Consider the following 13,195-nt stretch of genomic DNA (forward strand, 5'->3'; position numbering starts at 1 on the left):
TGAAACAAAGTTTGCTTTTACAGTAAAAAAAAAAAAAAAAAAAAAAAAATATAAAAAATGGGTCCAGTACCCTCCTCCTGTCCCCTTTCTCCTCAGATGGATTACACCAGAAGAATGAATAGCAATGGGATCATGGACCTGGTGGAGTTGGCTGGCTTATGTAGCTGGATCTTTCCATGTTTGTGCTCTGTACAGTTAAGGCTGTTTGTGATTATTGTAAAATTGTGTTTTTATTAGCATTATTGATTAAGTATTCCATTTGCATTTGGTGTATTAACAAGTATTTTTTTATAACAGCCTGCAATGGGTGTAGCTATGATTGGAAAGCAGCGTCGAACTCCAGCAGTGATGTCACCTCGTGAAGTCTTTTTCACCTCTCCACCAGCTTCTCCTACAGTTCCATTTTCTTCAAATGTTCCACCTCTCTCATCACCAGCCTTACAGGCAGTAGCTATACCATCATCAACTTCACATTCACTGTCTCTGAGTACTCAGAATAAAGTAGGAAGGAATCAGAAAGTGAGTTCATGAAAATCTGTCTTATTATATGTAATCTTTGGTTGCTTCATTACTTACCTCAGGTATCTGTTCTTATTTGTTCAAGGAGAAAGTTGAGATGAAGGTTTTTAATATAGCTAGTCCTTTCATAACATGATCAAATTTAAAATTATGTATAGTATCATTTGCTTTAGGATAAAGTACAGGAAAACCTCTACTGTTTTGACTATTAACGCATTGTGAAATGCAGCAGGATGAGCTCATGATTATAAGGGAATCTTTGTTAATGACATAACATGAGGTAACAATTTCTCTCTCTGAAGTAGAGATAATTTAGATTTGTTGACTGCAGCTAAATATCCATCCATTCAGAGGAAGTCTTTATTTTAAATTTTATCATGCTTGTTATTTTCTGAAGACCATAGTGAAGTGTGATCTTGAGTATGAGGGTTGTGATAGCAATTTATATGTTAAAATTTGTGTTCATATCCAAGAATTTTATTTTGCAAAAATTTTTATTGAATAATAATTCAGGCAAAATGTAAATTCTTAAATCTTTGTTGGAAATGAAAAGAGTCATGCTGATGATGGATTCTTATTATTTTTTTTCTTCTTATTCGTCTATCATAATCAAGGATAAACTCCAGTAAAGTTATGCAATCAAACACAACTACAGATAAAATTGAAAGAAAATAATTTTAATTAAAACTACTGGGCTTGAAACAACAAATTTTATTGTTGTTTTCACGCATACAAAAAGTAAATAACGTAAAGCTTTTATTACGATGAAATCAAGTGAAAATAGCGAACGGAATCATGTCCTTTTTTTTTTTTTTTTTTTTTTTTTTTTTTTACACAATAAACATGCTCCCAATGCAATCTGTTAATGAAAAAAATAATTTAGTTCGCAACGAGACTTATTCAAGCCATATTTCAACTTATAAATTCGTCGTATAATGAAAAATGACCTTTTCTCATATAAGTAAAGTATCTAGATACTCATTTATGCCAACTAGAAGCAAGAAAACGCGCAAAGAACCGAGTTAAATATGGTGAAATAAATGCATATTTGCCATCAGCTGATTTCCAAACCAAAACATTGACCACTATGATATTATTTTATAACACAATAATATGAGAATACATACAATATTATTGGAAACAGAGAAGTAATGTATAACTTTTTAAAAGATGCATATTATTCATTGTGTGTGTAATTATACGTAGCTATCAGCAGCATGACATCGCTCAATTATGCCTATGTCGGAATGAAACTGATTCTTGTTTCGTGTTAAGTTTTTTTTCTTTATTAATAAATGAATAAAATCTTTTGCTTTACTAATAAACAAACAAAATTTTTCCCTTTATTAATAAATACATACTATTGTGCTATATCTTTGTTTATGTCAATGGCCATTGTCTGCAGTGCTGATGCACGGGTAATTTGAAAACAATGCTTAGGCGCCAATTTGCGTTCAATCAAAATTTTTGCATTTTTTAAATATTTGAAAATATTTTCTAGTTTGCGTCAAGTCGAAAACGCATTAATTAAACACGTTAATTAAGAGTTGACTGTATATTAATAATATAATCTCAAAGTTGTTCATATGCGGAACAAACCTTCAGTCTTAACAATAGGATATTTTCCAAGTGCAGCTGGTAACTGGTTATTACAATCAGAGATTGTAAGCAAGGAATCTGTGAGGTCTGCCAATGCCTGCTCATATGAGGTGAAAGCTGGTCAGTGACCGTGCATAACCCCTTGATGCTCAGTCTTTTCCTAACCGCCTTGGAGAGTAAACGCTTACGCGTTGCTCTCCATCCAAGCTGGTTGTTGTTTTGCCTGTGTTCTGTTCTTTTCTGTGTGTTGTGTGTGTGCCTTCTTGTGTAATGGCTTCATCCAAGTGTCCACGACCTTCCCAGCGTATGTGCCAGGGCGTCTGAGGGTTCCCGTGCTCGAGATTTTTGGCAGCTTCGGTTACGGATCCACATACAACTTGCAGTAGCTGGAGAGCTAATTTGTAATACAGTAATAGGATAGTAATTTAAGGTGTATTTGAAGTAGGTTATTTAAGGTATACATTTGGTATTTGAACTTTCAAGATCGGCAGTTATAAGCATTTTAAGAGGGGTTTCTAAGTATTCAGGGGTTTTAACTATTCGCAGGGGCGGTCTGGTACGCATCCCCCCGCGAATACAGGCTGTCCACTGTACATGATGTGGAGACAGTGTATGAACAGTGCAGAACGTTAGGTCCACTTATCTGTGGCTGGCATGGTATTGGAGAACAAGGGATACAAGGTATTCCTTCTATTTCTCTTTCTCCTCATCTTGATAGTTTGTTGAGTTTTGGAAAGCCTGAAAGTGCTGCGTACCTGGAGTAACTACCAGTCGTTGTTTCTAATGGATAGGTAGTGTTAATGTAATGACGTGTAGGTAACCATAATCTGGTTGTTTTTTGGTACTGTGCTCAGGAAAAGGGTATACTTGGTTTTTTTATTGTAATGCTTTGGCAGCCATTGGAGTACTCCTTTGGTACAAAGCTCCCACTGAAGTAGAGGCTCTCCATGGCTTTACCGCCATGCCACTTCAGGTTGAGTGAGCAACCAGAGGCAGTACATCTTCCTGCTGTAGCTTTTTCACCTGGTTACAACAAGCTTTTAACCAATGCTAGTTACCTTTCTGTTTCAAATTCATTTTCATTACTGAGTGTTTTTGAGTAGTATATGCCCATATATCCCACCTCCTGTCAATTTTTGATTCAGCTATGTAGTAATTACTTGGTAAGTTACTTATGTAAAAATAACATTTTTATATAATAAAATAAATTTATATATATAATACCAAGTAATTTCATGATCGGAGCCTTCCCTCCTCATTGATATAAGGCACAAATGAATTGAGCTCTTCAGCTGTGTTGTACCTATTCTTCCCCAAAAGTGGGCAGGGCTATTTACCTACGCCAAAACAATAGAAGCGCTACCCCAAATTTAGAATTTTAAGCTGCTGCGATAGTTAAAAACTAATAGCTATGTAATTACTTGGTAAGTATATATAAAACTTTATTTTATTATTATGTCATTTTTGCATTTCAATAAGTAGGTAATGTATCAGGTGTGCTATGGATAACAAATGAAGACTACTACAAATTTTTGGGGGGTGAAAGTGCAAAATGTTCCTATATCTTTTAAATTATATTTGTTTCACATACAGAAACTTGTTTTGGGGACTTTTTATGCCATTGTATAGAGCAATCATTCATCTGCTTACTGGGAGGTAGAAAGTTTTTTGCTAGTATTGCTTGGGTGACTGTCACTTTTCTTTTGGAAAATGTGATGCAACTTTGTCTTTAATTTTTTCATTCGTATTTTCCTTGTTAGAATGATAAAGTTTAGTATTGCAATAACTATAAAATTTATCTGAGTGTGGTAAGAATAAAAAAATATAAACTATCAAAATAGTTTTTAATTTTTGGTAAAAGTTTTGGGAAGTGCAAAATTTTCTTGTATCTTGTAATTTCTTCTCATTGTTCGACTTACCTAAATGTTGTTTTGGAGGGATGTTTTCATGCCATTGTATAAGAAAATCATTCTTTGGCAAAATGAAAAAAATTGAATGCTATCCCATGAACATTGTCAGAACTATGCTTTTTTGAACAAATAAAAAGTTTAAAAATTTTTTACGCTTACTGCTCGAAGCACTGCTACTTCATCTTCAATATTTTTACACTTACCGCTCAAATCACTGGTACTTCCCACAGATGTAAACGAAAGGGTTAAAAAATTTGCCACCGACAGTATTTAAATTCTTGATGGTGTTAGTGATTATGAAACATGCAAATACATAAGTTAATATTTTATATTTTTGTTGTTAACTGACCAAGTCATAACTCAGAGAGTTACCCATATACAGTGGACCCCCGTATTCGCATTCTCCGGATTTGCAGACTCACACATTCGTGGATTTCTCTCTGGAACGTTTCCCTGCATTATTTGCGGAAAATTCGCCTCTTCGCGGTATTTTTCTATGAGAAATATCTACAAATTCCTGGTTTTTTATAAATTTCATCATAAACTGCACTTTTTGTGATAAAACTATTAAAAAAACCAGGTATAAAAATTTTTAGTGGGTTTTTCTTGAGTTTTAACTAACGAAATAGGAAGTTTTAAGCATTTTTATAGGGGTTCCAACTATTCGCGGGTTCTAACTATTCATGGGGGGTCTGGTATGCATCCCCGCAAATAAGGGGGGACCACTGTATATCAAAGTATTTACATATATTTATTATAAAAAAATAGATTTATTTAATGTGAGAACTTATTCCATTTGCAGGTCCTTCCTCATTATCCAGGCATGGAGTATCCACCTGTATTTGAGCCAGGATCATATTCATTGTGTGGCAGCCCACCTGAGCCATCTGTACTTTATCAAAATCCAAGTGAATTGAAGTTGGGTTATGCTAGCAGTGAGACAGATTCCTTTTCTGTCTCTCATTCAAACTTTGGAGCCTCAGATTCTTCACTGGATATGGAAAGCAGCAGTAGTTGTTCTGATATGCAACACCAAAGTGACGTTTCCAGTAAAGATTTAATAAACCAAAGATGTGTAAGTGGAATAAATAATACAAGTGCATCACATCAAAATAATTTTTACTTGATGAATCCGCCAGGCACAAGGTCACCTCAAAATGTATATGTTTCAACACCTGTGGGTTCACGCTCTCACCAGAATCTGTATGTTACTTCTCCAGGAGGTAGTATTTCAAATCAAAACTTGTATGTCACCTCGCCAACTGTCAGGTCAAGCAGTCATCAAAATATTTATGTCACAAGTCCAGTTGCTGCGTCGACTCCCTACAGCAGTTCTACAGCTGCTGTGTATTCAACCACACAAGTCATTAGTGTAAATAGTGGAAATAGTTCAGGTGTTTCACCTGAAGGCATTGAACGGCATAGACCTTTTAATACTTGCACAGTCATTGAGGAAAGCTCGAGTGAAGATGCTCTGCTTGCAGCAAGGAGCCGGAACAGGTTTCCCCAAAATCGTCAGGGTTCCCCTAGGTTACATCTGCCAGGGCCACCGGAGTCTCCCCCAAGTGATGATGAAGGATGTATGATCAGTCACCCACAAGGAGAATCAACTATTTAAAAGCAGTTGCTCTTAAGTGCATAGAATTAATTTTTTCTTTGTATACATCTGAAGGGTAGCCATTAATTTCATTCTTAAATTTCCATATAGTTCAATTTTCAGAATTCATCCATATTCATATTGTAGTGTGTGTGTGATAATTTGAAAGGTCACATAATAGTTTATTTAAGGTAAGTTGGCAGTTAGTAATGATTTTCCAGTCAGGCTGTATATTCCTTCGTTTGTAAAGGAGTACGTTTAGTTTATGAATTGTTATTGTCTTGGCCAGTCACTATTTTAATAGAATATGAAGTCACTGCAGTGCAAATTTCAGTATTTTAATAATAAGTCCATGACATTTCATTGGATTATCTTTGGAACTGGGAGAAAATCTGTAGCCTAATTTTTTAATTGCATTACAGTCATACCCCAAACTTACATGAGGTTAAGTTCCCGAACCCCTCGTGCAATTCCAATTTTCACATAAGTTTGGGATTCTCTAAAAATGTCGATAAATGTTTATTTCAAGAGTTTTAACACATAACTTTGACCTTAACCATGCTCCAAAAGTATTAAGCTAACATTTAAATGAAATTAAAGTTATTGTAATTTAACTTAAACGTTAGCTTATACATTACCCTTAAAAAAAATAAATGGTTGTAAAAACTGAATAAGTAGCGTAGAGAAATTTCTCTCTCCCCTTCTGGCTGTTCTATTTTTAGCAACACCCCTTCCCTCATATGTCAAGTGAATTGACAGTTCCCTCCCAACCCCTCCCCATCGAAGTCACAAGATCAGGGAAGACTGGAATACTATGTAGGTATTTTTAATTTTGTATATAATTTACATATCGGGGGGGGGGGTTCCTTTATTGGCAGGGTGCTGGTAAGCGAAAACTGCTATTAACCGAAACTCGCCAGTTTATGCAGTTTACAGCACCAAGTTTCGGTGAATGGCACTGATAACCAGTTAATGGTGCCATAACTATTATTGGCACCTTATGATGCCAATAACTGAAACTTGGCCCATTATAACGGCATAAATTGCCAATTTTATGGTGCTAGACAAGTCCCATAAAACCAGATTGCCATAGACCGAGTCTGCCAATAACTGGGGACTTCCTGTAATTTCACATTCTCCTATGCATAACAAATCTCTCTCTCATCTCTGAGAGAGAATACTTAAGGGTGTGAAATTATCAATTATGATGGGAGAGAGACAGAGTGAGAGAGAAAATATCCTATGACCAGCTTTTGACAACTCTCCCCTCTTGCTGCCACATTAAATTGATTTATTTGACAGGTATGGCATCCAGCAAGTTAGCAAAAAGATGAAGGAAAGGTTTTATCTCTCTTTTGTATTACATACAAATTTGTAATTAGTACAGTTCATATTACTGGCAGTCCCTGGTTATCAGCAGCGGTTCCATTCTAATGGCTTGATGATAGGCGAAAACTCTAATTGGCGCCGATAACCGGAAATCTGTGGTTTTTGGCCCTAGACAAGCCCTATAGAACTGGATCGCCTATAACCAAGGCCACCGATAACCAGGGGACTGCCTGTACTATTATTATTTTGGAAGGAGACCCTCTTTCAAACAGGTATTATTGAAAGAATATTGCTGCATCAGCTGCATTCAACTTGTAAAGATTCTTCTGTATTTTTCTAATAACAGCTCTCTTTCTCTTACTACAACTGGCAAGTAATGTACCAATGTGATTGATTCATCAGGAGGAATCAATTTCAGGAATATCTTGCATTAGTTTATTATAGAAAGTAAGTAAAATATGTGCATAGCCCATAGGGCTAAATACACTATTATAGGTATAAATCAATGTTAGGTGTAGTTAAAATCTTGTAGTGACCAAAGTTTCTCTCGTTATCATCCAAGTAGGATCACGGCAATGAGCCGGAGTAGACTAGATATTGTCAGGATCTGCTATATAGTGGTAGGTCAGTAGGGGTCAGCTGCACGCTGAATTCTCATTGGTCGGTGGCGCAGTGGTTTCCTCCTATTGGCTGGAGAAAGTTTCTCTCAAGCCACTTCTCATCATTAAAGTTCTCACTGCTGCAACCTGGCAGACCGTCGAAGCTGGGGCATGACGTCAATAGGTGTTGCGTGATGTTGATGGGTGTTGTGTGACGTCACAGTGACTCAAATTTTCATTGGCAGCTGGGCCGCTTGTCTTCTCTGGTATTTGTGGGCTGGGGGTATTGCTTGGTCTGGTGTTATTCATATATTCATATGCCTTCTTAAGTTAGTGGGGAGGAAGAGATTGTCCCGTGAGATATTTAGTGAGGGGTTCTGCTGTTGTATAAGGAGTGCTTCCAGTACAGTGTTAACCCATATTTGCAGGGGATGGGTACCAGACGCCTTTGCGAATACCTAGCATCCGTGAATAGTTGAAACTCCTATAATAAAAATGCTTAAAACTGCCTATTTTGTTACTTAAAACACAAGAAAAACCTACTAAATTTGTTTATACCTGTATTTTTTTAATAGTTTATCTCAAAAAGTGAAAAAATTTTATGATGATGAAATTGATAAGAAAAAGAATTTTTTTTATATTTCTCATAGAAAAATACTGCGAATTTCCTGCGAAAAATGAGGGTATATGCTCCAGAGAGAAATCCGCGAATACGGAGGGTTGACTGTAGTCACAAACGCCGCTGGTCAAGGGACCTTATTATCGAATGTACCAGGTTGGAGAACCGCGACCGTCAACGATGAGAAGTGGCTTGAGTGAGACTTTCTCCGGCCAATAGGAGGAAAGCACTGCGGCACCAACCAATGAGTATGTATTCAGCATGCGGTTGACTCCCACTGACTTACCACTATATATTGAGTAGATCCTGAAAACATTACCAGTCTACTCTGACCCACTGCTGTGATCATACTCGGATGACACGGAAAGAAACTTTGGCCACTACAAGATTTTGGCTACACCTAACATAGGTTTATACCTATAGTAATTCATTTAACCCTATGGGCTATGCACAATGCACTCCATAGTTTTTACTTTCTTTCCATAATAAATTTATGCAAAATATCCCAGAAATTTACTCCTCCTGATGAATCATATCAGTGTGTTTCTCATCAGTTTTAGTAACAGAAAGAAAGTTTTTATTAGAAGAATAGAAAAGACTCTTTACAAGTTCAGTGCAGCTGATGCAGCAATATCTTTCAATAATACCTCTTATTATTGTTGTTATTTAATCTTATTATTTGAAAATTAAAGCTTATTATTATGTAAATAATTTATTCATCATACAAAAATAAACATACATGTACCATAAAAATTCTCTCATTTTATAAAAGAAAAAAAAAGAGAGAGAATTAGTATTTTTATTATTTAATGTTAGTCACTAATTTAAACATAAAAGCTTGAAAACTTACGAATTACATAAAAAATTAAACATATACTTTTGCAGGGCTTCTCGAGGATTCACAAAAACTAGTGTGACTGGAAAAACTCGCATATGACAATTAGTTGGGTTCCAATGAAAAGTTTGTGCTATTGTGAATTCATGTAACTCAAATTGCGCAAGTTCTGGGAATGACTGTAATGACAAATGTTGCAAAAGTGCTTTAATTCTAAGGGCACTTGATCATACAGTTTGCATTTGTATTGTCAAGTTGTTCTCCAGCAGTAAGCACTCTCGAACTGTGACACTTAACCCAAAAGTTTACTGTGGTTTATGGAGTTTGTGATAATAATCAAATTCCTGTCATTGGAAAATATCCAAGGGCTGTTCAAGTTTTCAGGAGCCCTTTCATAAGTTGCACCTTCACCATGTCTTCTTGTAATAGTTACTCTCATGCCATATTTTCTGTAGAAGGAATGTGCTTTATCAATCACTTAATGCAGTACAGTTTTAATGATGTGTTCATAATTTGCAATGATTTGATAATGCATGACTTATACCCAAAGCTTTTTCAAACATGTTATTTTATTGCATTAGAAATATCATAGTGTATGGAGTTTTATAAAAAATATTTTTAGCACTGAAAACTGATGAATGGATTGCTAGCTACAAGAAAAAAAATTTCTCATTAGTGATGGTATTTTGTAAAATTTCTGAAGGTTATTGCTGGGTATGGAAAGCAAGGTTTGTTGTGCAAAGCGATTTCATTATTGTAGATTTCAGTATTGAGAGAAAAGTTTTAAAATCAGTTCTTTAGTTTGTATGCAGGTTAGTGAGTTTCCTTCTAAGTTATAATCCCACATATTTTTTTTCTACACTGGTGAAAAGGGTGCTTTTAAAATCATTGTTAAATTTTATATTTAGTACATATAAAACAAGGAAAGGATGAACAATATGTCAAGTAAATCGTGAGATATTTTTAAAGTTCAGTGGACAGATGTTTGTTTTGAATATCTCCCTACTTCAGGCACCATAGCATAGGGATTAATTTTGGATTTGACATTAACAGTAGTAATTATTTTTTGTATGTGACTATATTCCTAGAAATTGTCATGTGTTCATAGTAATTGCATTTATATCCTTACCAAACTTGTCATGCACAATAAAATAAGTTTAAAAGTGGCTGTTCTTTGGTTAAATGAAGAATAAGGTCACTTGAAAAGCACCATTTGAAAAGTCTTACACCTTACTCAGTTTCATTTGGAACTTGATGTATGTAGAGTGCTTTTCAGAACTTTATTTTCTGTTACATACAGGACAACATTGATATTATTGAAAGCTAAAAATTTAGAATATTGTGTCATGTTTGTTATGTAAATGTCACCATCATCATCAACATCTCGTGTATTTAGGCTTTTGTTGTGGTGTTGATGAACTTGGTTATCTGACTGTGCATATTAGGTGTAATCAGTGTTCATGTAACTTGCTTTTTGTTTTCCATCCATTTTCGTACTGGAACAGTATGATGGGTTTGCTTATTGTACCTCTCTTGTTTCTGTCTAAGAGAGCTATGTTTTCACCAAAGTTATAGAAAATAGTTTTTGCTTTGGACACAGGTAACCTATTCATGAACAGTGAAATGTTAATCATGAAGTCGACTTTCTCATTCTCTTACCATGAGAGCAATTTCTCACAGGTTTACCATTTTCTATTGGTCTTATTTTTATTTATTTTTTTGTACTTCTTACTTACCCAAACTCAGCACAACCAAAAGCCTTTCCAGGTGGGAATCTGATCGTAATTCTCATTCTGCCCACATTACTGTGATGGATAGATAGCCCAAATGGCTTTGATGGTTTATACCAGAGTTTGCGGTGTCATCATGGCTGTAGAGCTTCTACCTTAATGTTCTTCTGTGATTTGCATCTATAAAATTCAAAATTTTAGAAGTTTTTTGCCATCTTTCGGGTGGTGTTTTTTTCCTTTTTTTTGTAATATAGATGGGATGAGGATGCTAGGTGTTGCTGTAGTTAAGCACATTTGCTTGAAGACAGACTTGTACTAGAAGTTTGTAGCCTCCATTGACAAGGACTCCACATAAAACTTTTTTTTTGTCTTGGCCAAAATACTTGGGTGTTTAGGTAACATTTGGGTTTAACATTAGTAGGGGAAAATTTACTCTAGAAACTTTGTTAGCACTCATGAAGACACATGAAGACAGACATCAAGAAGTTATTTGTAATGAACAGCAATTTCATGTACAGAACTTCAAATTAACTTCAGTCAAAAAGTGAGAAAAATTATCTGAGAAATCAGATGGTCATCTTGTTTTAATAAATGCAGTAAAATTTGTCCTTGCAAAACTAGAGGGGCCCCAATTCAAGAAGCTAATGTGAGCTTTCAGAGAGGCATCTTGTGTTTGGTATGTTCATTGCAAAAAGCAAACGCCAGCCTTATCAAAGAAAGGTGTCAAGGTAGTAGTGTTTGTACGTATATGAACAGGTGATACAATTGAAGATATTTTGCAATTGATATGCATTTTATTAAAATTATACAAATGGGTATGTTTTTTATTGAGATTTTCAAATCTAGGATGGTATATTGTCTCATTAAAATGTAATTGGAAAAAATATATTTTTTGGAAATTGTATTGCAACCAAATGTGCTGTGACCCATTTCCTAATTTATCTTTTACATAGACACATATCTGCTTTTATTACCCCAGGTAGGCTCCTTTCTTGGGAGCGTCTTGCCTCTTCCCAGGGGGACAACGGCTTGGTTGAAGCAAGTACTAGTACTGCAATTTTTCTTCAGCCAAGTATTTTCTTCTCTTTGCCTGAGATGGATCATTTCTCAAGGACAAACTTATGCAATCAGGACAATTAACAAAAATATGGTGGATTCCAGCACATGTGGGAATTGAAGGAAACAAAAAAGCAGATACAGCTGCCAAGTAAGCTTGCACTATTCCATCAACACATGCCCCAGTATCAAACTAGATAACCTCAATTAAGCCTGTAATATATTAAAACTGGCAAATAGATTGGACATCAGTGCTAACTACAAACAAACTGATAGCTCAGTCGACAAAGTATCCACAGACGACTTCTGCTACTCCTGCCAAAGTTTTTTTTGCTTCGGCAACAGTCTTTTCAAGGAGGAAAGTCATGTCCTTGAAACACCCCGCTCCAACCTTTGGCCCTCTTTTAAGTCCTTTAAGAAGTCATCCACCAAGACTTCCTAAAAGTGAGTCTCCAGTCCTTCGTGCTCCTGTCAGGGCCAGACTGTACCTATTTTCAGGGGAATGGAGTTACAAGGGGGCAGAACCTTGGGTGTTTCAGGTTCTTCAAAGAGGTTACTCCATTCTTTTCCAGGAAAGAACCACTTTTCCACGTATCCCATTACCTTGGCAACTTACTCTGCAAGATCAGAGAGGTTTTTTGGCTCTAGTGGAATAAGTACAATCTCTGATCAGGAAAGTTCAAGGTCCTATCCAAGACCTGGATCCGTGCTTTCTCTTTTAGATTGTTACGTTCTTTGACTTCCAGGAGCACTCGACATCTCTCAATTTCTTACTTGCCTGATGCCCAGCTCCTCTGGTGCCAACTCATGCTCGTAGTGTAAGCCGGCTCCCGCATTCCCAACACTCCCATCACTTAGCTCCTCAGGCACCAGTCACAGCCTGATGCCAGCTCATGCTCTGAGTGGCCGCCAGCTTCAGAAAGACTAGCTCACCTGACGCCCAGCTCCTCTGCCACCAAATCATACTCAGTGTACACCAGCTCGCCTGGCACCAACTACGTACAGTCTGGCTCTAACTCTTCCTACAAGCTTCCAGTAGTGCTCCCCAGTGAGCTGAACAGGAATCTGTGGACCATCTATAACCTAGAAAGTTATGGTAAGAACCTGTTTCTTCCTCTGTCTAAATGTGTTGACTTCCATTTTACATGGACTTCATGTTTGAGACACACTCAGTGTTATGGAGTGTTATTTTTCCTACTTTGAAGTGAAGCTAAGGATGTCAGAATAGCCTGTATCTCCTTACTTTTCAGATGCGATTTGCTCTTTACGCCCATTATACTGTCAAACTACTGGAAGTGTAAGCGATCTTCACTTCTTACTATGTATATTTTTTATGTAAGCGCAAAAAGTTCCCCCCTAAGTAGGAGGCAACCCTTGGCTATACCGCCATGCCACTATGAGT

At 36.3% G+C, this 13,195-nt stretch overlaps 1 protein-coding gene across 2 annotated transcripts in view; it reads left to right on the top strand.

The window, feature by feature from the left end:
- Positions 1 to 12,837, top strand: part of LOC135198457 (uncharacterized) — a 236,539-nt gene extending 223,702 nt beyond the window's left edge. For both annotated transcript variants that reach the window (XM_064226023.1, XM_064226032.1), the window contains 2 exons: positions 298 to 519; positions 4,831 to 12,837. In XM_064226023.1, the coding sequence (XP_064082093.1) occupies positions 298 to 519; positions 4,831 to 5,646 (1,038 nt within the window). In that variant the 3' untranslated portion in view covers positions 5,647 to 12,837. The remainder of the gene's footprint in view (positions 1 to 297; positions 520 to 4,830) is intronic.
- Positions 12,838 to 13,195: the final 358 nt, after the last annotated feature.

Source organism: Macrobrachium nipponense, chromosome 23, assembly GCF_015104395.2.
Source record: "Macrobrachium nipponense isolate FS-2020 chromosome 23, ASM1510439v2, whole genome shotgun sequence".
In the NCBI taxonomy this organism is placed as follows: domain Eukaryota; kingdom Metazoa; phylum Arthropoda; class Malacostraca; order Decapoda; family Palaemonidae; genus Macrobrachium; species Macrobrachium nipponense.